At 48.7% G+C, this 25,818-nt stretch overlaps 2 protein-coding genes across 2 annotated transcripts in view; one reads left to right on the top strand and one right to left on the bottom strand.

Moving 5' to 3' along the window:
* The window catches only part of LOC138629253 (E3 ubiquitin-protein ligase HECW2-like), a 24,760-nt gene extending 4,383 nt beyond the window's left edge, over positions 1–20,377 (top strand). Inside the window, 31 exon segments of the mRNA XM_069712844.1 lie at positions 846–2,050; positions 4,690–4,797; positions 5,582–5,676; positions 6,769–6,844; positions 6,982–7,151; positions 7,978–8,120; positions 8,257–8,357; positions 8,869–9,746; positions 10,651–10,795; positions 10,945–11,103; positions 11,399–11,500; positions 11,868–11,957; positions 11,960–12,017; positions 12,130–12,233; positions 12,354–12,478; positions 12,637–12,822; positions 13,037–13,189; positions 13,291–13,393; positions 13,479–13,575; positions 13,929–14,012; positions 14,120–14,232; positions 14,872–14,992; positions 15,113–15,226; positions 15,314–15,466; positions 15,563–15,661; positions 15,774–15,903; positions 16,309–16,455; positions 16,537–16,651; positions 17,409–17,494; positions 17,598–17,710; positions 18,232–20,377. Of these exon segments, the coding sequence (XP_069568945.1) occupies positions 1,630–2,050; positions 4,690–4,797; positions 5,582–5,676; positions 6,769–6,844; positions 6,982–7,151; positions 7,978–8,120; positions 8,257–8,357; positions 8,869–9,746; positions 10,651–10,795; positions 10,945–11,103; positions 11,399–11,500; positions 11,868–11,957; positions 11,960–12,017; positions 12,130–12,233; positions 12,354–12,478; positions 12,637–12,822; positions 13,037–13,189; positions 13,291–13,393; positions 13,479–13,575; positions 13,929–14,012; positions 14,120–14,232; positions 14,872–14,992; positions 15,113–15,226; positions 15,314–15,466; positions 15,563–15,661; positions 15,774–15,903; positions 16,309–16,455; positions 16,537–16,651; positions 17,409–17,494; positions 17,598–17,710; positions 18,232–18,343 (4,701 nt within the window). The 5' untranslated portion in view covers positions 846–1,629 and the 3' untranslated portion in view covers positions 18,344–20,377.
* A 1,181-nt stretch (positions 20,378–21,558) lies between these two features.
* LOC138629255 (protein downstream neighbor of son homolog) lies at positions 21,559–25,508 on the bottom strand. The gene is made up of 7 exons (XM_069712853.1): positions 24,745–25,508; positions 24,389–24,469; positions 23,627–23,827; positions 23,341–23,519; positions 23,068–23,143; positions 22,879–22,981; positions 21,559–22,486 (listed from the first exon to the last, which is right to left on the bottom strand). Exons 1-7 carry the CDS (start codon positions 25,180–25,182, stop codon positions 22,206–22,208), a joined length of 1,359 nt encoding a protein of 452 aa, XP_069568954.1. The 5' UTR covers positions 25,183–25,508; the 3' UTR covers positions 21,559–22,205.
* Between the last annotated feature and the right edge of the window lie 310 nt (positions 25,509–25,818).

The raw sequence follows: 25,818 nt of genomic DNA, 5'->3' as shown, positions 1-25,818 counted from the left end.
GGATTTCAACGACAAAGGCTTCCTCGGAAAACCGCGCCTATTTTCAGTCTTCCTGTTCCTAATTAAGTCACGTTACATCCCCCTTCCTCGGAAATGTCATTTTGTGACCTTTTTCTTTTTTTTTTTTTAAAGCCACCCCCCATCCCGCCACCCCCCTCCGGTCAGGAACCGTGTTTTCGAGCCGTTCTCCGGGCCTCTACGAGGTGCGTTCCAAACGCCCGAATTCATCGAGCGCCGCCTCGCGCCGCCGAACTAAAAAGCTCCCTCGAGCATCCGATTGCGGAAGAACTTGCGGCTTTCGTCGCATCGTTCGAAGATTCAGAGAATCTGGAAGAAATCTCTGAAAGCCGATTAAAAATTAAAAAAAGCTGATGCGATGTTGTCGCGGAAATCACCGCAGCGGCTCAAGAACACAGAAAATGTTGTTTTTTTGGTTGTTTATACTGTACATTTTTTTTTACTTGCAAACTGTAGTTTTCCTTTTTTGTGTGCTTGTGTCTTTATTATTAAAGACGCAAAAACACCTTCTTATCTACGATCACGTTCGCATGAAGTCACACCTTTTTTTTTTCTTTTTTTTTTTTATCTTTCATCATTTCAATTGATATGGTTCATTCTTTTTTTAACACACTTTTTTTTTTTTACAGTGTACTACAAGTCCTTAACAATAAGACGGGACAAAGTGGGGTGCTGAAACTGTGTGTGTGTGTGTGTGTGTCACTTCATATGGTCCAACATCATCGCAAAATACTGATTAGCATCACTCTCCTTGTCCACCCACCCCCCTTGTTACTCCCCTCCTCCCCCCTCCCCGTCTTATCTCCTCTCTTGTCTCTCTCCTGTAGGCCTCCGACCTCCCTCCGCCCCTTTTCAACCTAGTGGATTCCTCGCCGGACCGCCCACATCATCAAACCCCCCCCCCCTCCTCCTCCCCGGGACAGATGATCGGAAGCCCCTCCCCCGCCCCCCCTGCCCAAGCCCGCTCGTCTCCCTCCTCCCCCGTAACTTCTCTCCCGCTCGTCTCCCGCCTCCGTTGCGTTCCCTCGGTCCGGATGAAAGCGCCCTAGCCGCCGTTGAGCGAAGCCGCCGTTTTGCGCCCCGCGACGGGCGGTGGCGGGGACGTGGGGGAGGGGTCTGTCCGTCGAAATGGACCGCTCGGCGACACCCACGCCATACGGATGAGGTGGAGAGAATTAGTTTTCGTTTGACCCGTTGGAAGTGCCTTCCCCAAAGACATGCCGCCGGGGCCTCGACAACTTTCGTTGAAGGAACCCTAATTCACATTTCTCAAACCGTTTTGCGGCGTTCTACCATCTCGACTCCCCTCCCCCCCCCTTACGACCTCCGTCTTTTTTTCTCCCTTTCGCGTCCCTCCCCCCCAAAAATAAAGCCCTTCCGCACCTCCTTTCCCTCCTTCTTTTTTTTCCCTTTCTACGGCTCGCCACCTTCCGCCTCCACCATTCGCCCCTCCCTTGCAACCGCCGTCCTCCCCCTCGCCCCCGCCCCCATCCCACCACCTCCTCCTCTGTCCCCTCTTCCCCGCACCATCGCCACCACCACCATCCTCACCACCAGCCCTCCTCCCCCTCTCCTCCCTGCTTCTCGCCCCCTCCGCTCCCCGCCGAGACCATGGCGATGGCCGCTGCCCCCGCCGCCGCCACCTCGTCCCCGTCATCGTCGCCCAACGGCAGCGCCCGGGAGCACCTGCTGGCGGTGCGCCGGCGCACGCCGCACGGCCGGCCGTACACCATCGGGCCTGACAACCTCCGCGGCCTCTCGGTCCGGGAGGAGGCGGCGGCGGCCGGCGGTGACGCCTCGGCCTCGCCGTCTGCCTCCCCCTCCTCCTCCGCGTCGTCGGGGGGCCAGACAGAAGCGCCGGGGGTGGGGCTCCAGCGGGCCAACAGCGACACGGACCTGGTGACCTCGGACAGCCGCTCGTCGCTCACGGCGTCCACCCACCAGCTGACCCTCGGCGTCGGCCATCTGGTCATCTCCTGGGACATCAAGGAGGAAGTGGACGCCACCGACTGGATTGGCCTGTACCACATCGGTGAGGAAACCCCCCGCCGTCCCCTCTTAAACTACCTTTAAACCTCAAACACAACCGGAATCAGAGGGGCAGATAACGGCAATACAGACGTACAGCACGGGCCGGTACCAAAAAAAACGCGCAGCTATTTCTCAGATGAGCGAAAATTTGCCCACGCGTGCGGACTTCGGCGAGAACAAGCAGTCTCCGGCTCACTCTTTCCAAACGGCAACCACGTTAAAAAAAAAGTAGTCTCAAACGTCCACGTTTTCTGGAGCTCCGATTTTTTCCCAATGCTAACGTTTGACTTAAAGCGCAACGTTTTTAGGGGCTCGTCCATGAATGTTCGGATAATGACGTTGACTTCGTTGCTGCCAGCGTGTAAACTTCCCCAGATGCGATAAAGAGCGGGACGAAGATGCCTTCGTTGCGCCCCCCCCCCTCCTTATAATTAGGGGCCCGAGCAACAAACTCTGTATTTCAAAGGAATTATCATTCTTTTTTTTTTTTTCTTCTTTTTTTTTTCTTCCCATTATTCTTCCTTGCTAGGATAAATTGCCTATTCGGCGGCTTTGAGGCGCTCCTCAAAAACTCACGAAAGTTGCCGGAAATGTCTGTATTTTAGTGGGCGTAAATCTTTTCGTATTTTTAGATAGGCTAAAACCATAAAGCAAGACCTTTCGGAAGACACAAACAAACAAACAAAATGACCCGCGTTATGGTTCTCGGTTCCTTCTTTCTCGTCATCATCGTTGGCAACCTTCACCCGTCTCTTGCTTCCATTTCCCAAAACTGCCAGTAATGAAAACGGCTGTCGGACGGTCATCTCAAGGTCAGAGCGCGTGTGTGTGTGTGTGTGTGTGTGTGTGTGTGTGTGTGTGTGTGTGTGTGTGTGTGTGTGTGTGTGCGTGCGCATAAGAAGATGGTGAGGCAGAAGGGAGAAGGTTAAACTGAAGAAAAGCGACGCTGACTCAGCTTTATATTACATCGTCCTCACGCACACATTAAACCGAAGTGCTTTCTTCCCAGGCGGTCGTGATGTTGAATTTTTCGGCCAAAAATATAAATATCTGAGTGAATATTTCAATTGAAAAAAAAAAGTGATATCACTTTAATGTACCTCAACGTTAAATTTTTTTTAAAATATTTCTACCTTGTAGTGGAAGTGTATCTCAAAGGGAACACCGTTTACTCTAAAGGGTATTAAAAGTATTTTGGGAATTTTTTATTTTATTTTATTTTATTTGCAAGTATATACTACTATGATCCAGAAAAAAAAAAAGGTCAATTCAGGCTGGTGAAAAAAAGTCCTAGAAAAAAAAATCCACATAGGTTGTGCTTAAAGAACAAAAAGATATGCTTTTTTTTTTTATATAATAGATTTCATAAAGAAAAGCCCATCTCAGACTTTCAGGTGTGAACAAGCAGCTTTTCAGCTGAAACGCACACCGTGTTTAAGATGAGGTCATCTTCAAACACAGGTGGTCAATTATGTGTGGGAGCGAGAGAGAGAGACAAAGAGAGAGACAGAGAGAGAGAGAAAGAGAGAAAGATTGCAGAGCGCCAGTGAAAGCTGATCTCTCCCATCTTTTTTTTTTTCTTCACGTTTCCAGCCTGGCTGCCGGAGCGCCACCGCCTCAACTGTGTGTGTGTGTGTGTGTGTGTGTGTGTGTGTGTGTGTGTGTGTGTGTGTGTGACATCAGCATTGATCGATTAGGACATGGGCCATCCTTTACACATTACAGTGCACGTAAATGTTTGATGACTCAGCGCGCACGCACACACACACACACAACACACACACACACACACACACACACACACACACACACAGATTTGGTATCTGACCTATGTTCAGGTTTTTTCTTTCAGGTACCGGGAACTTACCTCTCCGAAGTCCCTAAAAACATTCTAACAGCGAGAACAAAAAAGAAAAGAAAAGGCAGAGTTTATAATATAATAAGCTTATTAAAAATGTATTTTGTCAAGCGAGCGCTGGGTGACAGTTGGGAGGGGGAAAAAAACTCCCTTTTAACGAGCAGAAACTAAAAACGGAAGCAGACTAATTAAAACAAGTAAAAGTAAAGACGAACCCCAAAAATAAACATAGATTCGATTTTATTTACGTAGCGCCAAATCCCAACGCGGCAAAGTCCCGACGACGGAACGTCACGGGAGAACCCAACCATTCAGGAGAACACAACCTTTTAGGAGAACCCAACCGTTCAGAAGAACCCAACAATTCAGCAAAGTCCCGACGGCGGAAAATCACACAGGAGAACCCAACCATTCAGGAGAACCCAACAATTCAGCAATGTCCCGACGACGGAACATCACACAGGAGAACCCAACACATAAGCTCGGAGTAAAATACTCCTTATTTAAAGGGGGTAAAAAATGTCCGAAAGAGGCAAGGAAAAACGAGTGACTGTTTGTTTACTGCTCTGTTTGCGTACTTTGTTCGGAAATTTCCGCAAAAAACAACAACAACAAATTCACGCTGTTTACCACACGCGTCGCTAACGATCTGCAGCTCACCGCTTCTTGTCCGATTTATTCCCCAAAAAATAAAATAATTTGCATCGTACGAATGCGAACGTGTGCGTTATTGATTGTTATTATTATTATTATTATTTATTTATATTTTTCTTTATGAACAGATGAGACGTGCGTGGCCAACGAGTGGGACTCCAAGAACCGCGGAGTGAACGGCACCCAGAGAGGACAGATCGTGTGGAGACTGGAGGCGGGGACCTACTTCATGGAGCGTGAGTGGACGCTCACCCCCCCCCCCGATTTATTTATTTTTAACTTACGCTAATTACATTACGTATTAATTACGTGTTAATTAATTAAGGAGTTTTTTTCTCAAGGTTTCTGAGGATGTCGTAAAGATTTGATATGACCGCAAAAACAAAGTCGTTAAATTGTTTGTTTTAAATTTGGTGCATTATGGGAAATGTTGAGTTGAACAGTTTGGGAAAGCACTTTTCTCACTTTCTGCTTTTTCCATTTTGACTATTTAAAAAAAATAAAACTTATATTTTACGACTCGGGACGTTTTCGGTGGATGTTGAACCCGGCCCAAATGTTAACATACACATTTTGCGATTAAAAAAATGCTTAACTACTTGCTAGCTATAACGTTACGTGTTTTTTTTTAATTGTTCACATAAAATAAAAAATAAAAACTTATTCAGCTGGTTTGGTGGAGCTCAGCTATGTGAATAAATCTGAATCCAAAAAAAAAAAAAAAGGTCGGACACCAAATTAGCCTTTAAAACACAAAAAACATGACCAAAAAAAAAAAAATAAGATCCCTCAAAATTTACCTTAACTAATATAAGTTCGTTATATAAATATAGCTAATAACAAAAAAAACCAAATAAACATGGTTTATGGTAAATATGGCAGAACCTCCCAAACATATCTGACACGTACTTATATATACAACCCGTATTGCGATAACAGAATTTCTATAAAAAAAAATATATATATATATTTTGCCGAGAAATGAAAACAAGTGTTTTTTTGCATGTGCTCTTTCTGCAGCAGAGACAAAGATCTGCTTTAAATACTATCACGGCGTAAGTGGAGCATTAAGAGCAACGACTCCTTGTATCACCGTCAAGAACCCCGGAGTACTGGTACGTTGGGGTGTGTGTGTGTGTGTGTGTGTGTGTGTGTGTGTGTGTGTGTGTGTGTGTGTGTGTGTGTGTGTGTGTGTCTGTCCATTTTCCTCATCCCCTTCACTTATTTTTTTTAAAATTTTATTTTAAACGACAACGTCACTCGCGAAACTAGAAGAGCGCTCTCCGCTGACGGCCAACGCTCCGGTCTCCGCGCCACGCTAATCGCCAACGGCGACCGCTTCCGATGCTACGATAAACGGCATCAAAATACATCAAAGCCTCCTCGAACACCGCACGTGCACCTACAGAGTCGTCGTATTTCTAAAACTGCCTGATTTCATCGTTGTTGAACTTTACTAGCGTCGACTGGATCGGAAGATTTGGGATGGAATTTAGCGTGCTGAATTCCTACGGTAATCGCGTCGAAGCGTGAAATAGGCACGCTTTTCCCGTCCGCGGACAGAGAATGAAAATGAAACGCATCGCAGTGCCATTTACAGGAAGACAAAAAGAAACGTACAGCTTTTAAAATCATGTGGGTTGGGGTTACGAAACAAACAAAAAAAAAAAACAACCCCCAACAAGACCGTCGTCACCTCCTGGATTCTTTACCCGCGTGTAAGTTTCACGCTTCGCGAGCGCGCGTAGCCGTCACGGCCAGAGCGTGGCTATTTCACGTTTTGCCGTAGTGGCGAGGTTTAAGGCGGACACTCGGGTCGAATCGTCACATTTTCCACGTTTCCTTCGGGCATCATAACCGTAGAAACGGAAGCCGCTTACACGCTTAATTCGTGTTGTTTTTTTGTTTTGTTTTTTTACCTCGGAGGACGACAATTTCGGCAACGCTGGAGACGAATTGAGAGAGCGGGAGTCGGCGGAGGACAGCGAACAGAGCGAGGGCGGACCACTGCCTCCCTCGTCTTGACGCGTCCCCGTTTGACCTCGGCATCACGATCTCGTGCGTTTCGCCCAACGGTTTTGCCCAACACGTTTCTCGGTCGATCGCCGTTTTCTAATCAAACAGAGCCAAGAAAGAAGAGCTTTGTCACTTACCAAACGGAAATGGCCACGCCCAAGCCCATCTCCTATTGGTTGTTTTCTCACCAGGTGAGCAGCGAGGACCGAGTGGAGGACCAATCGGGGACTGAGCACTGTCGAAAACTCGTCAGCTTCACCCTGTCCGGTGAGAGGCACGGTTTGAGCGAAGGGCTTGTCGTTGGGTGGGGAGGGGTGGGGGGGTGAAAGATAAAACAAAATGCTCATGAAGTTGTTGTACCCTCCTCTCCCCCCCCCCCACCCTTCCCCCACCCCCACTTTCAGACATCCGGGCGGCGGGCCTGAAGAAGGGCATGTTCTTCAACCCGGACCCCTACCTGAAGATGTCCATCCAGCCCGGGAAGAGGAGCGGCCTCCCCAAGTTCACCCACCACGGCCACGAGAGGCGCTCCTCCATCATAGCCAACACCACCAACCCCGTGTGGCGGGGGGAGGTCAGCGCCAAAACGCGGCCTACACGCAACCACAAATACCCGTACGCAAACGTGAGGCCCCGGGCCCGCGACGCCGCCAATTTACGGCGAGGTACAGTTTTTTTCCCCCCCAAAAGGCGAATTGGATTCGTGGCAAACCTTTTCTCCGTTGGCATTAAAGGGCGGCAGCGTCATTTTAGAGACGACTCGCTTTGTTTCCGATTCTCGGTCCCCCCCACCCCAAAAAAAAAAAATTAAAAAAAAAAAATTAGAATACCTCTAATATTCGTAGACCGTGATGTCACCGACAAAGGACTTCCACACGCTTTTAATCGCGAAGAGACTTTTGTAAATCCTTCAAACCCTTCTTTTCTTTTGAACTTCAACTAGCTCCGCCTACTTTCGGCCAGAGACACCATTCGAACTTTTTAAGCCGGACGCTCGGCTGTTACCGCATTACTCGGGTGTTGTGACGTCTTTTACGGTTTTTTTTGTTTTTTGTTTTTTTTGGGGGGGGCTTTCATTCCAGCATTGAAAAAGCCAACGGTTCTCAATGCTGATTGTTAATGTTGATTACATAGCGTGGAATTTGCAACCTCGACAAAAACAATGGTGCGTTCGCATTGAAATCGAGGGAAGTTTGCTGTTGGTGGCCAACGTAAGCAAACTTGTGGTGACATTTTTTTTGGTCCCAATAATGTTGTCTTTAACATTTCCTGGATTAGGATTTTCACTGCAAAGTAGCACCGTAGAAATAGTCATTACATTTGGATTTAAAAATGATTTAACACTACAGCCAACCTCAACAGATGTTTTTTGTTGTTGTTGTTTTTCAAACCTCCCGTAGAAATACACCTTCGTGGCTCTGATGACCGACGTGTTGGAAATTGAGGTGAAGGACAAGTTCGCCAAGAGCCGGCCGATCATCAAGCGCTTCCTGGGCCAGCTGATCGTCCCCGTGCAGAGGCTTCTGGAGGGTCCCGCGGCCGAGTGAGCGAACGGCGCCGAGGAATTAAGCAATATTTATTGATATAATATATGTCTTACGGTATATGACTACGTGTGTGTGTGTGTGTGTGTGTGTGTGTGTGTGTGTGTGTGTGTGTGTGTGTGTGTGTGTACGCAGCGATCAGCCGGTGACCTACAGCTTGTGTCGCCGACTCCCTACGGACCATGTGAGCGGGCAGCTTCTGTTCAGAGTGGACATCACCTCCACTGGACAAGAAGGTGTGTGTGTGTGTGTGTTGATATTTTTTTTTTGGGGGGGGGGGGGACTGACATAAATAATTAGCACGTCTTTTACGTAGAGTTCGTCTTCTTAATTTAGATAAATGTCCATCTTCCCGACGGCCTCATTTTTTCCCCCGCCTTCGTAAAATAAATCGTTAGCCTCCGTGGCCCTCTAGACGCCCGTCCGCGTTGCGGGTCGCCTAGCAACAGCGGGTTTTTTTTACGACTTAGCCGCTTGAACGACAACGCTTCCGAGCGAAGAATAACATAGAAGGGGATTTTTTTTTTAATCTGATAAAACACCCAAAAACAAAAAAAAAAAGAAGACAACTCGCAGTTCTGTCTCGAACTTCCGAGGAATAGTTCGGTATTTGGCAAATACGCAGTTAGCCTCGACGTCAAGTGTTTTACGCGACCGGTGGGAAGGTTCCCCTTTCCTTTTCTATTCTGCTAACGTCTCCCTTCCTCGTCCGACCCCCAACCCCCTTTCCTCCCCCTTTCCCTTCAGAAGCTTCCCAAGATGCAATGGGAGCCATCATGGGCGGCGGAGTGAACGGCGACCCCGGCAGCCCCTCCGACGACGACGACCTCCCCCACCCCTTGTCGTCGTCGCGCGTCACCTGCGGGCCGTCTCCTACCGGCTCTGACGAGGGCTCGGCGTTGGTTAACGGCGCCTGTTACTACGGCGACGACAGCGTGTGGCGGGACGCCGGCGGGCAAATGGCGGACGAGGACCTGCTGGGCACAGCCATGGGCGGCCACGCCCACCGGCAGGTGTCGCTCAACGACTACCTGGATGCCATCGAGGCTCCCGGGAGCCCCGGGGACCCGCCGGTGGCGGGGCCCTCGCCCAAACTCCGCTCCAGCTTCCCGACGGACACGCGGCTCAACGCCATGCTGCACATCGACTCGGACGAGGATGAGGAGATGCCCGGGCCGCAGAGGGACCGAGCGGAGGAGGCGCGGCCGGGCGCCGACCCGTCGGAGGGATCGGCCGCGCCGGAGTTTCGGCTGGGGAATCTGGAATCGGAAGCCGAGCCGGTGGGGCCGCGGGCCGAGGCTGGAGACGGACCCGGCGCCGCGGCGGAAGCGGGCCCTTCTGCCGGCGCCGAGTCGGCGGGAGATGAACCGCCCGGACCCGCGGCGGCGGAAGGCCGGGCCAGAGACCCGGCGGAGGAAGGGACGTCGCCGGCCGGGGGGTTGGCCCGAGCGCCGGAGGTCACCGAGGAACTGGCCCCTAGCGACCGAGGCGAGCCCGAGGCGGCCGCAGCTGTCGGACCGGGGGAGGTTGCGGGGGAGCGCACTGGTCCGGAGCGGAGCCTCGGGGTGGCGGCGAACCGGGACATACCCTGCGCTTCATCGCTTGGTCCTCTGTCGCCCATCCAGGTGAGCGACTGGGGTCTCGTTTTATTGCCGGACGTCCATTTTTACGCTTTATCGTGTTACTACCTTTTCTAAAACAGAGCGGGTCGAGTGTCCGTCTCGATACGGTTGAATGACCATATCGAATGATATAATATACACTCAAATTCCGGCCGGTGTCTTGTTTCCGTTCTAGTTGTTCCCTGGCGTCGCCATAATCATAATAATAATAAACAACAAGGCGGTTGACGAGAAAGTATGTCGGTTGTCTCGCGCTCGTCTTACACATTATAGGTCATTAAGCGTCCACGTCCGTCCGAGGGCTTCCAGGTCATCCAGGTCAGGATCCATCTAGGTTTCATATCAAAAGGAAACTGGACTTTTATTGAGGCTGAATTCAATAATTTTCCCACAGGGACTCCAAATGTCACTCGTCGTGGACCGGGGGAATCCAACTGCCAACCTTTTTAAGACTAATAGGGGCAACCTGCTCTGCATGTGCAGCCTATTTTTTTCCTTTTATTTTCATGTTAACTAGTAAAATATAATAAAGTATATACCTACCTACCTACCTACCTAAACGGTTGACGGCAGTGCCCACTGGTGGCGGAGGGGCGCACATGTCGATAGGTACTGAATAGACTCCAAACGCCCGCCCTGCAACAATCCTTGTTGGTTTTTTTAATGGACTATTTTTTTTGCTGGAGAAGCCTTAAACGTTTTTCACCATAACCCGGTGTCCTATTTTGACGTCAGGTGATCTGCGCTAAAAGCTTTTGTAGTTTGATTAACCGGGAAATTCATATTTGTGTGATCATTTTTGAATTGGTTTGTCAACCGCGTTCGTAAACCACTCCGCGTTATTTGGAAGGTTATTTGTAAAACGTGTTTTGTTTGTTGTTGTTGTTTTTTTTAATATATATGTAAGGAGGTGGACACCGGGAAAGAAGTGGCTCCGAAGGCGGAGGAGGAAGGGGCGGAGTCGTCGAGCAGCGAGGCCAACGGGCCAATAGCGGCGCCCGCTCCGACCGGCGGCCACGCGGCCGAGGGAGGAGGCGGGGCTTCTGAGGCCGGTGGGTGTTTTGTGCGTGCTTGTGGATGATCAAATATGATTTCTAAAAACATACTGAAAATATCTTTACTTACTCACACAATCACACAATATTAAACACATAAGCGGTGTAATTCTGGTCCTACCGTCGGTGCTCTTTGTTGAATGCAGGCGCGAGAGCCGAAGGCGGAGTTTCCCTGGAGGAGCTGGAGGAGAAGGCGGGGGAGGTGTGGAGGAGGAGGAGGAGGACCACCACGCAGGCCTCGGGAGGAGGCGCCGCCCAGAACCAGGAGAGCGAGAGCGGGACGGTGGTGGGGGAGAGAGAGGCAGGTGAGATGGATGTTAATGGAATGTGTTTTTTTTTTTTTATTCACGAGCACTTTCAACAAAAGAACAAAACAACAGACATTTTAGGTGTCAATCAAATATGTCATTCCATAAATGAGGGTTTTATTAAACGACCGGAGCATTATTCAGACTCAGTGCTGTGAATTTCTTGCATGTAACGGGATGCAAACTGCGGTTGTGCAGTTTTAATGACATCTTATTGTGTGTGTGTGTGTGTGTGTGTGTGTGTGTGTGTGTGTGTGTGTGTGTGTGTGTGTGTGTGTGTGTGTGTGTGCAGGTGCCACCGCTCAGGTCAACGGCCACCCGTCTGTTCGCTGCCTGCCGTCTATCCGCCACGACATCAGTCGCTACCAGCGAGTGGATGAGCCGCTGCCGCCCAGTGAGTGTGTGTGTGTGTGTGCGTGTGCATTAAAACCCAACTCAAGGAGAAATTGGATACCGTATTGTGCAATATTTACTTGAAAGCTTCGTCTTCCATCCCTTCTGTAACTTCATGGTACGTCTTTGTCCCGATCAAAATCTCCAACATTCAATTGAATTTTGAAAGAAAGAAAGAAAGAAAGAAAGAAAGAAAGAAAGAAAGAAAGAAAGAAAGAAAGAAAGAAAGAAAAAAGGAAGGAAAGAAAGAAAGTGTGTGTGTTTTCTTCCCGTGTGTTCACCACGTGTGTGTGTGTGTGTGTGTGTGTGTGTGTGTGTGTGTGTGTGTGTGTGTGTGTGTGTGTGTGTGTGTGTGTGTGTGTGTCCAGACTGGGAGGCTCGCATCGACAGCCACGGTCGCATCTTCTACGTGGACCACGTGAACCGGACCACGACGTGGCAGCGCCCCACCGCACCCCCTCCCCCCAGACCCTCCAGAGGTCCAACTCCATCCAGCAGATGGAGCAGCTCAACCGCAGGTTCGGAAAAAAACAACACACACACACACACACACACACACACACACACACACACACACACGTGTTAAAAGTCGTTTCACCCGTCACCGTGGTAACCGACCACGTCCAACAGGTATCAGAGCATACGCCGGACGATAACCAACGACAGCAGGCCGGAGGAGCAGCCGGCCAACGAGCTGCCGGCGGACGAGACCGACGCGCACCCGTCGATCCCAGGTAGCTCCGCCCCCTCCGCGTAGCTCCGCCCCCCCCTGGTAGCTCTGTCTTTCAGCTTCGTTTGTGCTCTTTCTTTCGGTTTGGTTTTGGACACGGCTTGTGTGTGTGTCCTCGCTGCAGAGCTGCGGAGGGACAACAGCGTGGCTCCGCCCACTTCCAGATCTCGTCTCTCGCTGCTGCTCCAGTCGCCGAGCGCCAAGTTCCTCACCAGCCCCGACTTCTTCACTGTGCTGCATTCCAACCCTGTAAGGACGCTCTGTCTGTCTGTCTTTCTATGTCTGTCTGTCTATCTGTCTTTCTACGGCATAATGACGGCGATTGCATATCATAATACGAAGCCTCTCTCCTTTCTGCGTCTCCTCTGCCACCGCCCCCCTCCTCTTCTTCCTCCTCCCCCCTCAAGAGTGCCTACCGCATGTTCACCACCAACACGTGTCTGAAGCATATGATCAGTAAGGTTCGCCGGGATGCTCACCACTACGAGCGCTACCAGCACAACAGGGACCTGGTGGCCTTCCTCAACATGTTCGCCAACAAGCAGCTGGAGCTGCCCCGAGGCTGGGAGATGAAGCACGATCACACTGGCAAGGTGAGGGGGGAGGGAGGGAGGGAGAAAGAAAGGAGGGAAGGAAGGAAGGGAGAAAGACGGGAGATAGGGAGGGAAGGAAGGAAGGGAAGGCAGGAAAGAAGGGAGGGAGAAAGACAGGAGGGAGGGGGGAGGAAAGGAAGGAGGGAGGGAGGGAAGGAAGAATTCTAACACGTGATGCTTCCCCTCCCCCCGGTCTCCCTGTCGGGACGCTCAGCCTTTCTTCGTGGACCACAACTGCCGCGCCACCACCTTCATCGACCCCCGGCTGCCCCTCCAGAGCTCGCGGCCCCCCAGCGTCCTGGCCCACCGCCAACACCTGACCCGCCAACGCAGCCACAGCGCCGGGGAGGTCAGCCCACGGAGACTGGTGAGAACCCCCCCCCTCCCTTTTCACTTATGTACACACACACACACACACACACACACTTGTGTGTTACGTAATGTTGTCCAACCCTCCCGTCTCCGCAGGCGGGGGAAGACCCTCGACATGCCGGCCCCCCCGTCCTCCCGCGACCCTCCAGCACTTTCAGTTCCGCCAACAGGGGGCAGTGCCAAGATGTTGTGCCAGTGGGTCAGTATACACACACACACACACACACACACACTTATAGGTTTTATCAAATCTGACCGGCGTTCTCCGTCCGCTCGTCTTCCAGCTTACAACGACAAGATTGTGGCTTTTCTTCGACAACCAAATATCCTGGAGATTCTGCAGGAGAGACAACCGGACTTCAGCCGGAACCATCCGCTCAGGTACACACACACACACACACACACACACACACACACAAACATGCACGCATGCACACACACTCATTAACCAATTGGCAAGTACATGTTTTTTTCCACTTACACAGCACTTTTTCACTTCAGCAAGTCTGAAAGCACTTATACATTTTGCCATTCACAAGTAATGGTAACCGGTGTTGCCATGGAAACCGCTCCACTGCTGTAAAAGAAAAAAAAGTTTGAAATAAAATATAACAAAAAAAATTCCAATATACAAAACAAGGGGAATTAAAAAAATATGAAAAAGAAACAAAATAAATCGACGATGACACCACGACCTGGGCGTCATTCTTGGTGTGCTGTCGCCACGGCAACAGGGAGAAGGTGCAGCTGATCCGCGCGGACGGAGTGTCGGGATTGGCCAGGCTGTCGGGAGACGCCGACCTCGTCATGATGCTGAGGTGAGATTCCTCCGGTCCTTCCTGCTCTCTCTCCTCCATTCTCATTTCCGCCATTTTCACTTTGATTTCCACCCCCCTCCCCCCACCCCGCCCCGTCTCCCCCGCAGCCTGTTCGAAGACGAAGTGATGTCCTACGTGCCTCCTCACGCCTTACTTCACCCCAGCTACTGTCAGTCGCCGACCCGGGGGTCGCCCGTCTCCTCCCCGCAGAACTCACCAGGTAAAAAAAAAAAAAAAATCACGACGAGCGTGGATAATTTGGCCTTCGGTAACCGACGGCGACGTCGCCCCTTCGGTTGGCGAAGACGGACGGCCGCGAAGCTTCCGGGTTTCCCCGTCTTTTTTGGGGCCGAAGCCGTATTCGGCCGACTCGGTCTGACCAGGGATGGCGGCAGCGACCTGACCGCCGCCGCTTGGCTGTCAGTCAAACAGACACGCCCCTCTCCCAAAAAAAAAAACGTGTTTTTGAGGCTTCTTATTTTTCTAAATCCACGACGGGATTATTTTCAGACGGGCCGCCGGAAAACGGGTAAAGGAGGAGCGACTTTAACCAGCGACACCGAGATAACTACAAATTTTATCGCCTTGACTACCGACTCGTTGAACTGCGGAGGCTTTTTTCCGGAGCCGACCTCTAGCGGCAGCCACCGGTATTGCGGCTTCCCGCCGCTTCCGCCTCGTTCTCCAGACGCGGAAGCGGCGTCCGCTTTCACGCACGGTCGGCGGTTCTCTACCTTACCGCGACAACGTCGTGAAGCGTGGCCGCGGGAAACGCGCCCTCCGTCGCCGGCGGTAACAAGTGCTTCTTCCTCTCTTTGCCCCCCCATCCCTCCCACTCCCCGCCCCCTCCCCCACGTAGGGACTCAGCGAGCCAACGCCAGAGCCCCGGCACCCTACAAGCGAGACTTCGAGGCCAAGCTGCGGAACTTCTACCGGAAACTGGAAACCAAAGGATACGGCCAAGGGCCGGGGAAGCTAAAGTACGTGCACCGCAAAAAAAAAAAAAAAACGTCAGATCCTGTCGTCGTCGCGGCGATCGCGTCTTCTGACTCGTCTTTCTTTTTTTTTTTTTGTTTTGTTTTTTGGTTGCCGTCCCTCAGACTGGTCATCCGCCGCGACCACCTCCTGGAGGACGCCTTCAACCAGATCATGTGCTACTCCCGTAAGGACCTGCAGCGCAGCAAGCTCTACGTCAGCTTCGTCGGGGAGGAGGGGTGAGTCTCTAGGGGGGGGGGGGGGACAAGATGGAGCGGATGTTTTGCGACGCAAAGAAAGAGGTATGATCGTTGCGTGTCTTCAAGGTTGGACTACAGCGGCCCGTCCCGAGAGTTCTTCTTCCTGGTCTCCAGGGAGCTCTTCAACCCGTACTACGGGCTGTTCGAGTACTCCGCCAACGACACCTACACCGTTCAGATCAGCCCCATGTCCGCCTTCGTCGACAATCATCACGAATGGTGCGGTTTTACTCTCCGCACACGCACACGCACACACACACGCACATGCACGAAAGCTCAAATATCAGCGATGGATTTGTGCGCGTGTGCTTTCAGGTTCCGGTTCAGCGGTCGCATTCTGGGCCTGGCGCTGATCCATCAGTACCTGCTGGACGCCTTCTTCACCAGACCCTTCTACAAAGGCCTGCTGCGCATGTAAGTTCTACACGGTGTTGGATGCATATACATGCTCCGATATGTATATATATATATATATATATATATATATATATAGATATACATATATCTCTATATGCAACATTCATAGTCCCTGTGACCTGAGCGACCTGGAGTACCTGGATGAGGAGTTCCACCAGTCTCTCCAGTGGATGAAGGACAATGACATAGAAGACATGCTGGACCTCACCTTCACCGTCAACGAGGAGGTTTTCGGACAGGTCAGAGTGTTTTTTTTTTTTTTTAATTAGTTTATTATTTTTAATCAAACCAAAATTTTTGACCGAAATGGAGGAACCCCCACCCTCCAGCGGTTAAGGTTAGAATTAGGTTGAGGTGCTGGGGGAATGCACGAGGATAGTGAAGCAAACGTACATGTGTGTGTGTGTGTGTGTGTGTGTTAAACACTCGGCGAGCCAAAATGGGGTCGATCGGGCGGGTCGTCCGCACCTTCCACCATTGAGGTTTGGCCAAAGGGGCCTTTCCGTTAACGAGCGCCTTCACAAAGATAGTGTGTGTGCGAGTGTGTTTCCGCGATGCATTTTATAGGGCGAGAATTATTATTTTATTTTTTTAAAACAGCGACTTATGAGGCAAAAAGGTGGAATTTAAACGCGTTCCCACAGATAACGGAACGGGAGCTGAAGCCCGGCGGCGCCAACATCCCTGTGGCGGAGAAGAACAAGAAGGAGTACATCGAGCGGATGGTGAAGTGGCGGATCGAGAGGGGGGTGGTGCAGCAGACGGAGAGCCTGGTCAGGGGCTTCTACGAGGTACGGGAGCTTTTTTTTTTTTAAAACCCTTTTTTTTTTTAACCCGGTAAACGTTAAAGCTGTGTACACACACACACACAGGTGGTGGACGCCAGGCTGGTGTCCGTGTTCGACGCCAGGGAGCTGGAGCTGGTGATCGCCGGCACAGCCGAGATCGACCTGGCGGACTGGAGGAACAACACGGAGTACAGGGGAGGTAAAAAAAAAATTTTTTTAAATGAATGAAATAATAATAAATAAATAAATGTCGGGCAAAGTTTTGACGTCTTGAGGCGGGGGTTTTTTTCTGACGGCGGGGTACTATTTCCCAGTTTCGAGAACTTTCGGACGGAGTTCCCACTCTTTTTTTTGTGTGTGTGTGAATTAGAACCTTTTAAGTTCCTACGACTCCATTTTGTGGTACTTTTTTTTTTTTTTTTTAGGCCGTTACTCGCACCGTTACAATAAGAATGGCGGTGACATGAGGCGTACGGGGATTGGCCGGCAACAGTTGCCAAAGCGCCGGGAGGGGGGGGTTCTTTTCTCATTAAAAAAAAACCACCCACGTGGCTTTTTGATTTCGAAATGACGGCAGAAGTGCAGAGTTGGCATTAACGTGTGGACGCGGTAGACCCACGCTCGGACGATGGCGGCGAATCATAACGGGGGGAAGGGGAGGGGAGAGGATGGGGGCTTCAAGTCCACTCCGCAAATCAATCAAAAGATTCTTAAGCGTAAAAGATTCGGACCATTCTGTTTTTTTTAATGACTTTGGATCTTTTAAAACGCTCAAAATAAGCACGTAAATTTCAACCAGATTCAAGAAAACTGCAAAACTGTATTTCTTTCACTGGTAGAAGGAAGAAAAAGAAGAAAAAAAAAAAGTTCTACGCCCATATATGGTGCTGCGATGACCTAATTCCTCCCACTGTGGGATGAATAAAGTCTCTTAACCTGTGATGTGCTTCACGCAGGTTACCACGACAACCACATCGTGATCCGGTGGTTCTGGGCGGCGGTGGAGCGGTTCAACAACGAGCAGAGGCTGCGGCTGCTGCAGGTAGGAGAGCGCCCGGCATCCACCCACCTCCATCTCGTTTTTTTGTCCAACTTTCTATTTCCTGTCTTCTTCTTTTTTTTTTTTTTCTTTTCTTTTTTTGCAGTTTGTGACCGGGACCTCCAGCATTCCTTACGAGGGCTTCGCCTCCCTGCGAGGCAGCAACGGGCCGCGCAGGTTCTGCGTGGAGAAGTGGGGGAAAGTCACCTCGCTGCCCAGGTGAGCGAAACGAACCCACGCAGCATTTCCAGGGTTTCGAGTCGAAAAAAAACAATATATAAATGGAAAAGTGCTTCGGTGCGGCGTTACAACTCCGAACGTTCGGAACATACGTACGATAATTTCCCTCTCTGTTCTTGCGCTCGTCGACAGTTTAATTGACGGTTGGGCGCTGTTAGCGTTTATGGTTCGCGTATTTACGAGCCCCGGGTTTTCCCCCTGAAAAAAGTTGGGACCGGAAAGGGGGGGGGGGTAAAGTTTAAATCATCATATTTAATTGAAAATAGAGAGAGAAAAAAGACCACTTATCAAATGTGGAAATTGAAAAATCTTATTTTGAAACGGCCTCCTTTTTCTAAAGAGGAGAGGGACCATCCAGCCTGTTACCGGCGCGCGGTCCAAAAAAAAGCCAGCAATCGATGGCGACGTCATTTTGCTCATTTCAGCAAAAATTCGCTTCGTAGCGGAATCCTTTAAAACGCATTTTGTACGATCTGCCCCCCCTCCCCCCTCCCCCTCAGAGCTCACACCTGCTTCAACCGGCTGGACCTGCCCCCCTACCCGTCTTTCTCGATGCTGTACGAGAAGATGCTGACCGCCGTGGAGGAGACCAGCACCTTCGGGCTGGAATGAGACCCCCCCACCCCCACCGGTGAACTTCACGGTGGTTTCTGGAAACTCGAGGTGTTTAAAAGAAGAAAAAAAAAATGTATCAGAGGTTTGAGGTCCAATTTCTGATTCGGGATTAATTTATTGTCGGCTGCATTTTCATAACGAAGGCCGATTCGGACGCGTCGGACCTCTCGGAAAAATGCCCCCCCCCCCTCCCCCCCTTGCATCTGCACATGTTTTCGCACCTACTTTAGTAAAAAACCCACGCTTTCACCTGTGTGACACGAAGAAACCCGCACTGCCTTTTCCTTTTCTTTCCCTCGGGGGAGGGGCCAAGATCAGAACTGCCAGGATTTTCAACCAATCGGAGACCGGGGGATGTATTATTATTATTATTTCTTTCACTTTGACAGTTGGAGTAACTTTGCACACGTCGACGCTTTTCTTTCTTCACGAAAAAGACCCCCCCACCCAAACCCCCCCCAACTGGACTCTGGTCGGAAGCGTTGGGATTTTTTTGTTTTTTTTTGCCGATTCAGTATTTTCATCGACAGAAAAAGTGACTTTCTAAATGACGTGTCGGTGAAATGTTGTGATCTGAATGTGACTAACTTTTATTTTTTTTGGGGGGTGGGGTGGGGTTGCATTTGCTTTGATTGTATTTGAATGATTTTGAAAGTACGTTCGATCCACGTCTGCTTTCTGAACTGTTTCGGGTTCACAGCCAGTCTGGCATTTGAAGTGTACAAAAATGATATATCGGAAAATTTACAAATTGTATAAATCTAGAAAAAAAAAAAAAAAAAAAAGTGGGTGGCGCTGGAAGGTGGTGGAGGAGGGGGGGGGGGTTGGGAGGACGGTCTTCACTTTAAACTACATACAGATAGATATCTACAGGAAGTGCCGCCCCCCCCCCCCTTTTTTTTTCCTTTTCCTATTTCCACGAGCGGTCGAGATCTCTCGGTTTTTAAAATCCATATTTTACATTCAGTCAACGAGCACTTTTTAACACTGGAGGGATATTTACACAATTTATCATTTAGTTCACACAATATACCTCCCCACCCCACCCCTCCCACCACCCCCACCCCCGCCAAAAAAACCCCCCAAAAAACCCGGTTCCTAAAGACAGAAACAGGTCCTGTACCAAAAACAATCAATCAATCAAATGAATGTATTTCAACAGACATTTTTATCACTTTTTTTTTCATCGGTCAAAATATACGTGCACGTTATTTTTATTTATTCTTTTAAACGCGGGGTCGTAAAAAAACGACAAGGATTGGCAAACGGTGTACAGATATCTCGTACCGATATTGGAACCCGCTGGGACCTTGACCTTTGACCTTAACCCAAAATTCTAACTTTATCTGAACCAAGAGTCTCGCCGATTGTTCGTGCCACATTTTCAACACAGTCCCTCAAAGGTGTTCCGGACGGGAAGCGGGGGTGGGGGAAGGGGTAAAGGTCACGGTGACCTTGAACTTGGACCTCTGACCTTCAAACTCAACGCGAGCCCCCCCCCCCCCCGAGGCCGCGCCAATGGGTGTTTGAAGACGTGCCGTCCTGGCGTCGCGGTCGACTCGGTAACCCCGACCTTTGACCCTCGAGCAATACAATAACGGGACGTTGTTGCGCACCGACGGCTGCGGATTTTGAAAGAAACTCAACCGGCGTCCAAAAACACGTCGTCATGTCACATCAAATTCAAGATGGAGGGAGAGAAGGGAACCTCTTCCCCCCCAATTTTTTTTTATCAACCAACAGCTTCCTCTTCAGATTTGATTTCTTTTTCACATTTTTTTGGACACGCTTCAATCAATTACCCCCCCCCCCCCAAAAAAAAAAAAAAAAAAAATCAATTTTCTTACTTTTCTTCACACCCGTGACGTCGCCCGCTCGTGTATTTTTTTTTTCTTTTGGGGGCGTCGAATGAACTCAATATTAAATATTAACCGTGGATCGGGTTCCGATTAGACCCGCATTAAACGGTATGAAAAAAAAAATCCACTTAGAATAAGAAGCATGAAGTTTTTGTAACACACACACACAAACCAAAAACCAAAATTTTGAAGGAATTTTTTTTTGTACATTCTTCCCCTCACGCCCCCCCCCCCTCTCTCACTATGAATGTAAAAGCATGCCTTTGGCTGTCACATCCAAATACAACAATGTAGGCCTGAAAGCACTCGTTTATGCACACAATATATATATATATATATATATATATATATATATATACGGAAGCCCCAAAAAAATGACGCACGAAAAATGAGTTCAAACTCAATTTTGTCCCATATCGGACTTTTTTTTTTTTTTATTCTCCATAATTTTTGTATCTTGACATTTTTTTTTTTTTTACAAAACAAATTCAAATCTAAGCAGTGCAAATTATGCAAAGTCCCCCAAAAAAGGGAAGATACATCTCAAAATGACTATTGCTGTTCTTAATTTTTGAAAAAAAATGATTATTTTTTTTCTCTTTTGGCCTCTGGACCTACTCGTGTCCTCGTTTCCTCGAAAACACAATTTTCATACCTACAAACAGACGACGCGTACGAAAAACCTGTTCGGTCAAACAACATTTTTTATTTTGTCAGGTTTAGAAGTGCAGATTTTTTTAATTTTTTTTTTCAAATCAAAATTACGTCAACATTTTTTGGGCAGAATTTAATATCTCGTCATTTACGACTTCTGATTTTGACTCCCATTTTGTCCAATTGAACTTTTCACCTCCTGGTTTGTCTGTTTCTGGCGCAAACGGGCTTCCGTACGACCAAAGTTACCACACACACACACACACACACACACACACACACACACACACACACACACACACACACACACACACACACACACACACACACACACACACACACACACACACACACACACACCTTGCCGTACAGACTTGAATTCCCCCCCGGACCTACTCTTTTTTTTCATCGTTTACACATTTTTAGAGCATGAAGATGAACTTTTGGCTAAAAGAAACAAGCAAATATATATATATATATATATAAAAATTTTAACGCGGAAAAAACAACAACTCACTTTTATTCAAATTTTCATACCGAAAAAAAATAAATAAAAAAAAAGATTCATTACTTCGCTCGACGCACTACAACATCTGTCTCGCAGGAATGTACCAAAGTTGTTGCGCCCGAACTCGGCCGCCTCACGAATCTCAACGGCCGAATCGCTCGTTTTATTTTCTCTGTACAGTCTCACCTCACTTTTGAAATATGAATGTTTTTTTTTGCCAGTATTACAAATAAAACGTCATCTCTCTATGCAAAGCATTTTTTTTTTTTTTTAATCTTTATTCTTTACACGTCACTGTAATTGAACAACACGGATGCGGGATAATAAATGAAAATTGATGGGTTTTTTTTTTTGGTCCTGTCTTTTTAATCTTGGAACACGAACATAGATATGATGTCATATTTACAGGTAAATTTGCACCCTGTAATATTTACCGGTCTCCGAACTTGTTTTCCCTCTTAAGTGCTACCTGTTAAGATCTCGGGATCCGGTCAATAAAAGATCTTTGAATATTAATTGTCTGAAAACCATACAGCCAAAGAACTGCCAAAATAAGTACGCGTGAACAGAAAGAAAGGAACAAACAAAACAAAAGCTATGGGAGAAAAAAACCATCTTTTTCAAGCTTATTTTCAAATTAATAATGGGATTATTTTAAAATGGACCTCATGAAAACGAATAAGAAGGAGCGACTTTATTTAGCGACACCCAAATGACTTTTTAATTGCCTTTGAATTTTCAACTTGAATTTTTCGGAGCCGACCTCTAGTGGCGCTCGGCGGTATCGCGGCTTCCGCATCGGCCTCATTTTTCACAAAAATTCAATGTTGCTTGTTGATTACCGAAAAACTACGAGCTTGTTTTTTTTTCTCTCTTCTTCTTTAAATGTAAAACTTTCAGTGTGGCTCTCACACACACACACACACACACACACACACACACACACACACACACACACACACACACACACACACACACACACACACACACAGAGAGAGAGAAGATGAATGACAAACACTTGCCCCTCCTCTTTTTCCTTTTGCTCCTCCTCCTCCTCTTGGCTGTGTTGCTCCTTGTACTTCCTCTTCTCCTCCACTAGAGGGAGACTGAACTCGATACCTAAAACGGGTCAACAGGAATCGGCGCTGATTGACGCGGTCGCATTTCTTGGTTCAGTCAGAAGCAAGTCAAAGAAAAAGAGACAAATCGAAACCTTTGACTTCTATTTGATCTATTTCTATTCGGTCACACGGGGCTTAAATACAAAATTAAAAAAAAGATATAATAGGGTAAAAGTGGCTGCGAATTTCACGGTGTGTTATTATTTGCAAATTTGCTGACTCGGGACAGCTAGAGGAGCGATAAAAATCCACTTCGAATTGGCGGAAAGTTCAAAATGTCACAGAAACAACAACAACAACAACAACAAAAAACAACAACACAACATTCTTTGGCCAAACACGAGGTGCATTTTGGAAACGAATGCAATTTCCCCACCCGAGTCGTCTCACCTTCGGCCTTCATGGCCTCTCGGAGGCCCCTGGTGGTCGGAGAGATTACCGCGGCGACGCCGCTGGATCCTCCGAGGCCGGCGGCTCTGAACAACACTGTGAACTGACGCCACGCGCAACGGATTAATGTCATCACGACCATTTGTAACCGCGACGAACTCGTGACGTGCGAGTTGAGCAAACACACACCTGATGGGAGCAGAGGTAGAAGTACGGACACAGTCCGGACTTCAGTAGATTGTAGAGGGACGACAGGCTGACCGACCTGGAGGAGGAGGGAGGAGGAGGAAGGGGAGGAGGACAAGTGTCATACAAATTATTATTATCATTATGAGACAACCGGGATTCCCCGCGTTAAAAAAAACACCAAAAAAAACAACAACTTCCGAGGAGATAAAAAAAAGAAATACAAATAAAATGTTTGTATTAATACGCCGGGCGCTTTGTCCGCCGTCGCCTCACCACTCCCTCATGAGCGTGCGCTGCAGCGCGGCGTCCTGAGCCCACGGCGCGCTCTTCCCCGCGAAGCTCCGGTCGGCGTTGATGCGGGGGAACAGCGGGAGCCACGGCAGCGACGGGTGCTGCCAGTAGGCCAGGCTCTGCTGGAAGGCGCAGCGGAGCTCGGAGCACGACCTGGGATCCTACGGGGGAGGGAAGGGGGGCAACGAGATCAGGATTACCCGAGTGAGTCGGACGCATTTTGAAAATCATTTCCCCCACACATATATATATATATGTGGACGCAAACCTGCAGGGCGTGAGGCACGGGGGCAAACTGGGCCCTGCAGTGGCGGCTGAGGCCCGCCGCCTCCTCCTGGGCTTTGGGCTGCTCGGCCCACGACAGGCTGAGCGGCGAGGTGAAGAGGAGGCGCGTCTTCAGGCTCCAGTCCGCCGGGTACTCCGTGCAGACGGGGGGCGCTACGGAGGCGGGGGCGATGCTCTGCGGGCTCTGGGGAAGAGAGCGGGAAAACATTTTTGGGGAGGAAGGGGGGGGGGGTAAATAAGTGTATTAAATACTAGTGAAAGATACAAAGCGGGCGTGTATGTTTTGGATCTCTGCGCTGCCCTTTTCTCTCTCTGCTCTCCCACAGGCTCCGCCCACCTCCGAGCCTGGTTCTGTTGGAGGTTTTACTTCCTGTTAAAGGGGAGTTTTTTGTTTTTTTTCCCCCCTCGCAGCTTACGTGGGAATTGTTGGGTTCCTTTCTATAACGTTGTAAAGTTCTGCTGTCGGGAATTTAACTGCGTTAAGGGCCTTGAAATGACCAATTGCGTTGTGATTTGGCGCTGAAATAATAAAATTGAATAGAACTGAATTGAGATTGTGATTATTCATTTTTTACAATTAATGCTGCAACTTTTGTTTCAAGCTCGACTTTGACCTTAAATAACCTGTTGTGTTGTGATCTGGCGCTATATCAGTCAAATGGAAATTCAAAAAAACAACAATACAAATGAATTAAATGTCATCTTGTATAAAAAGTAAAATAAAAATTTAAAAAAAAACTCCTACCTTCAGCAGTGGAATCTTGACATCTTCCTCCTCCTCCTCTTCTTCAAACAGAGAGTCATCCTCTGAGAAAGAGAGACGCTTCTGCACACGGAAGTCAGGGGGAAAATAGGTAGAAATAAAAGACTACTGTTTAATAAGCCGATGTTAAAATGTATAAGTGTGTTTATGCAGTGCAGCAACCATTAAAGGGGCTTGAACTTCAATTCGGCTCAAGTGAAAATCGTGTAAAAATACACAGATGATGATTTATTTGAGTAAATGTGGGGGTTGATATCAACGCTGTCGCGTAGATTTCACGTTTTATTTCGAAGTTCCGTGACGTGTACATGAAATACTGTTAATCAATAACAACCAACCTTGCTGGTATTATTTTGCCTTTCCTGTGTTTCTGCCTCCGTCAACAAGACCCCGAAAGGCAACTCTCCCCTCGTCGGCCCGTCCTCGCCCCCCTCCTTTCCCGTCGGTGTCTTACTACCACCCGCGGCTTCCGCCCTTTTACCGCCGTCGTTAAAAATAAGAAGCTTCTTTTTGGGGCTGAAGGTATTTTCGATATTCGCGAAAGGGTTCCTGCGTTTCATTCCACCTCCCGGACGGTTCTGGCTGTTGAAGAGCGGCCCCGGGGAGAAGGAGCGAACTCCCGCCGGGGACGAGCTGCTTTGTCCGGGGCCGTCAGCGGAACCCGGGGCGCTCGCGCCGGAGAAGACGCCGGCTTCGCTTCGGGCTCTTCTCCGCCTCATTCGCAAAATTTCCGCCGGACGTTTGAAGCTGGGCGAGTATGTAGTCGGTTGAGACATACTGGAAGGGCTACAGCTTTACAAAAAAAACCAAAAAACACCGACATTCAAGGACAAATCCTCAGGACCACTCGGTCCGCTGCTGTCTTTGTTGTTGCGCCGTTCGCGCGATACAAATTTGGCGCCCAGCGTGCTGACGTCACCAGCTACCAACTCTTTCCGTCGCGTTTACGTCGCGTGGTAAAAAAAAAAAAAGGATCTTCACGTTCAAAGAGCAGAAATGAAACCTTCTCATTCGAATTAAAACTGAATACGTGTATTTCACAGATCACCTTGATCGCAGTCCTTAAAAGGTCACGAAGAGAAGTCACATCAGCGTGTGAAACACAAACTCACACATACCGTTACATCTGCGCATGTTGTTTTGATGACTGGTCTTAAACGCACCACGACACTGAGTGTTCAAGTTGCAAATTGCTCTAAAAATGTAAATGAACTTCCAATTTTTTTGAAGTGACTAATTACTGAATCCGTGTTTTATGAATTATATAAATATTATACATATATAATGTGTGGTTTCTCCCTTGTGGGAATTTTTGAATTGTTGGGTTTCTCTGTATAAATGCGGTAAAAGTTCTGGTTGCGAGGACTTTAACGTGTTCAATCACATCTGAAGCTCCTGTTGGGAAATCAATC

The sequence above is a fragment of the Brachyistius frenatus genome, unplaced genomic scaffold (genome assembly GCF_029030835.1).
Source record: "Brachyistius frenatus isolate BFR_SWC_R1_liver_20210118 unplaced genomic scaffold, ASM2903083v1 Contig_112, whole genome shotgun sequence".
NCBI classification, from domain to species: domain Eukaryota; kingdom Metazoa; phylum Chordata; class Actinopteri; family Embiotocidae; genus Brachyistius; species Brachyistius frenatus.
The sequence above is the reverse complement of the archived record's forward strand: the minus strand, read 5'-3'. Positions and strand labels throughout refer to the sequence as shown.

Excerpts from the sequence above, each read along its gene's own strand:
- LOC138629255 (XM_069712853.1), bottom strand. The coding sequence starts at position 25,182 with ATGTCTCAACCGACTACATACTCGCCCAGCTTCAAACGTCCGGCGGAA. Across the intron at positions 24,470-24,744 it reads GGCAAAATAATACCAGCAAG|AAGCGTCTCTCTTTCTCAGA; the intron begins GTTGGTTGTTAT and ends TTCCGTGTGCAG. Across the intron at positions 22,487-22,878 it reads AGAGGCCATGAAGGCCGAAG|GTATCGAGTTCAGTCTCCCT; the intron begins GTGAGACGACTC and ends GACCCGTTTTAG.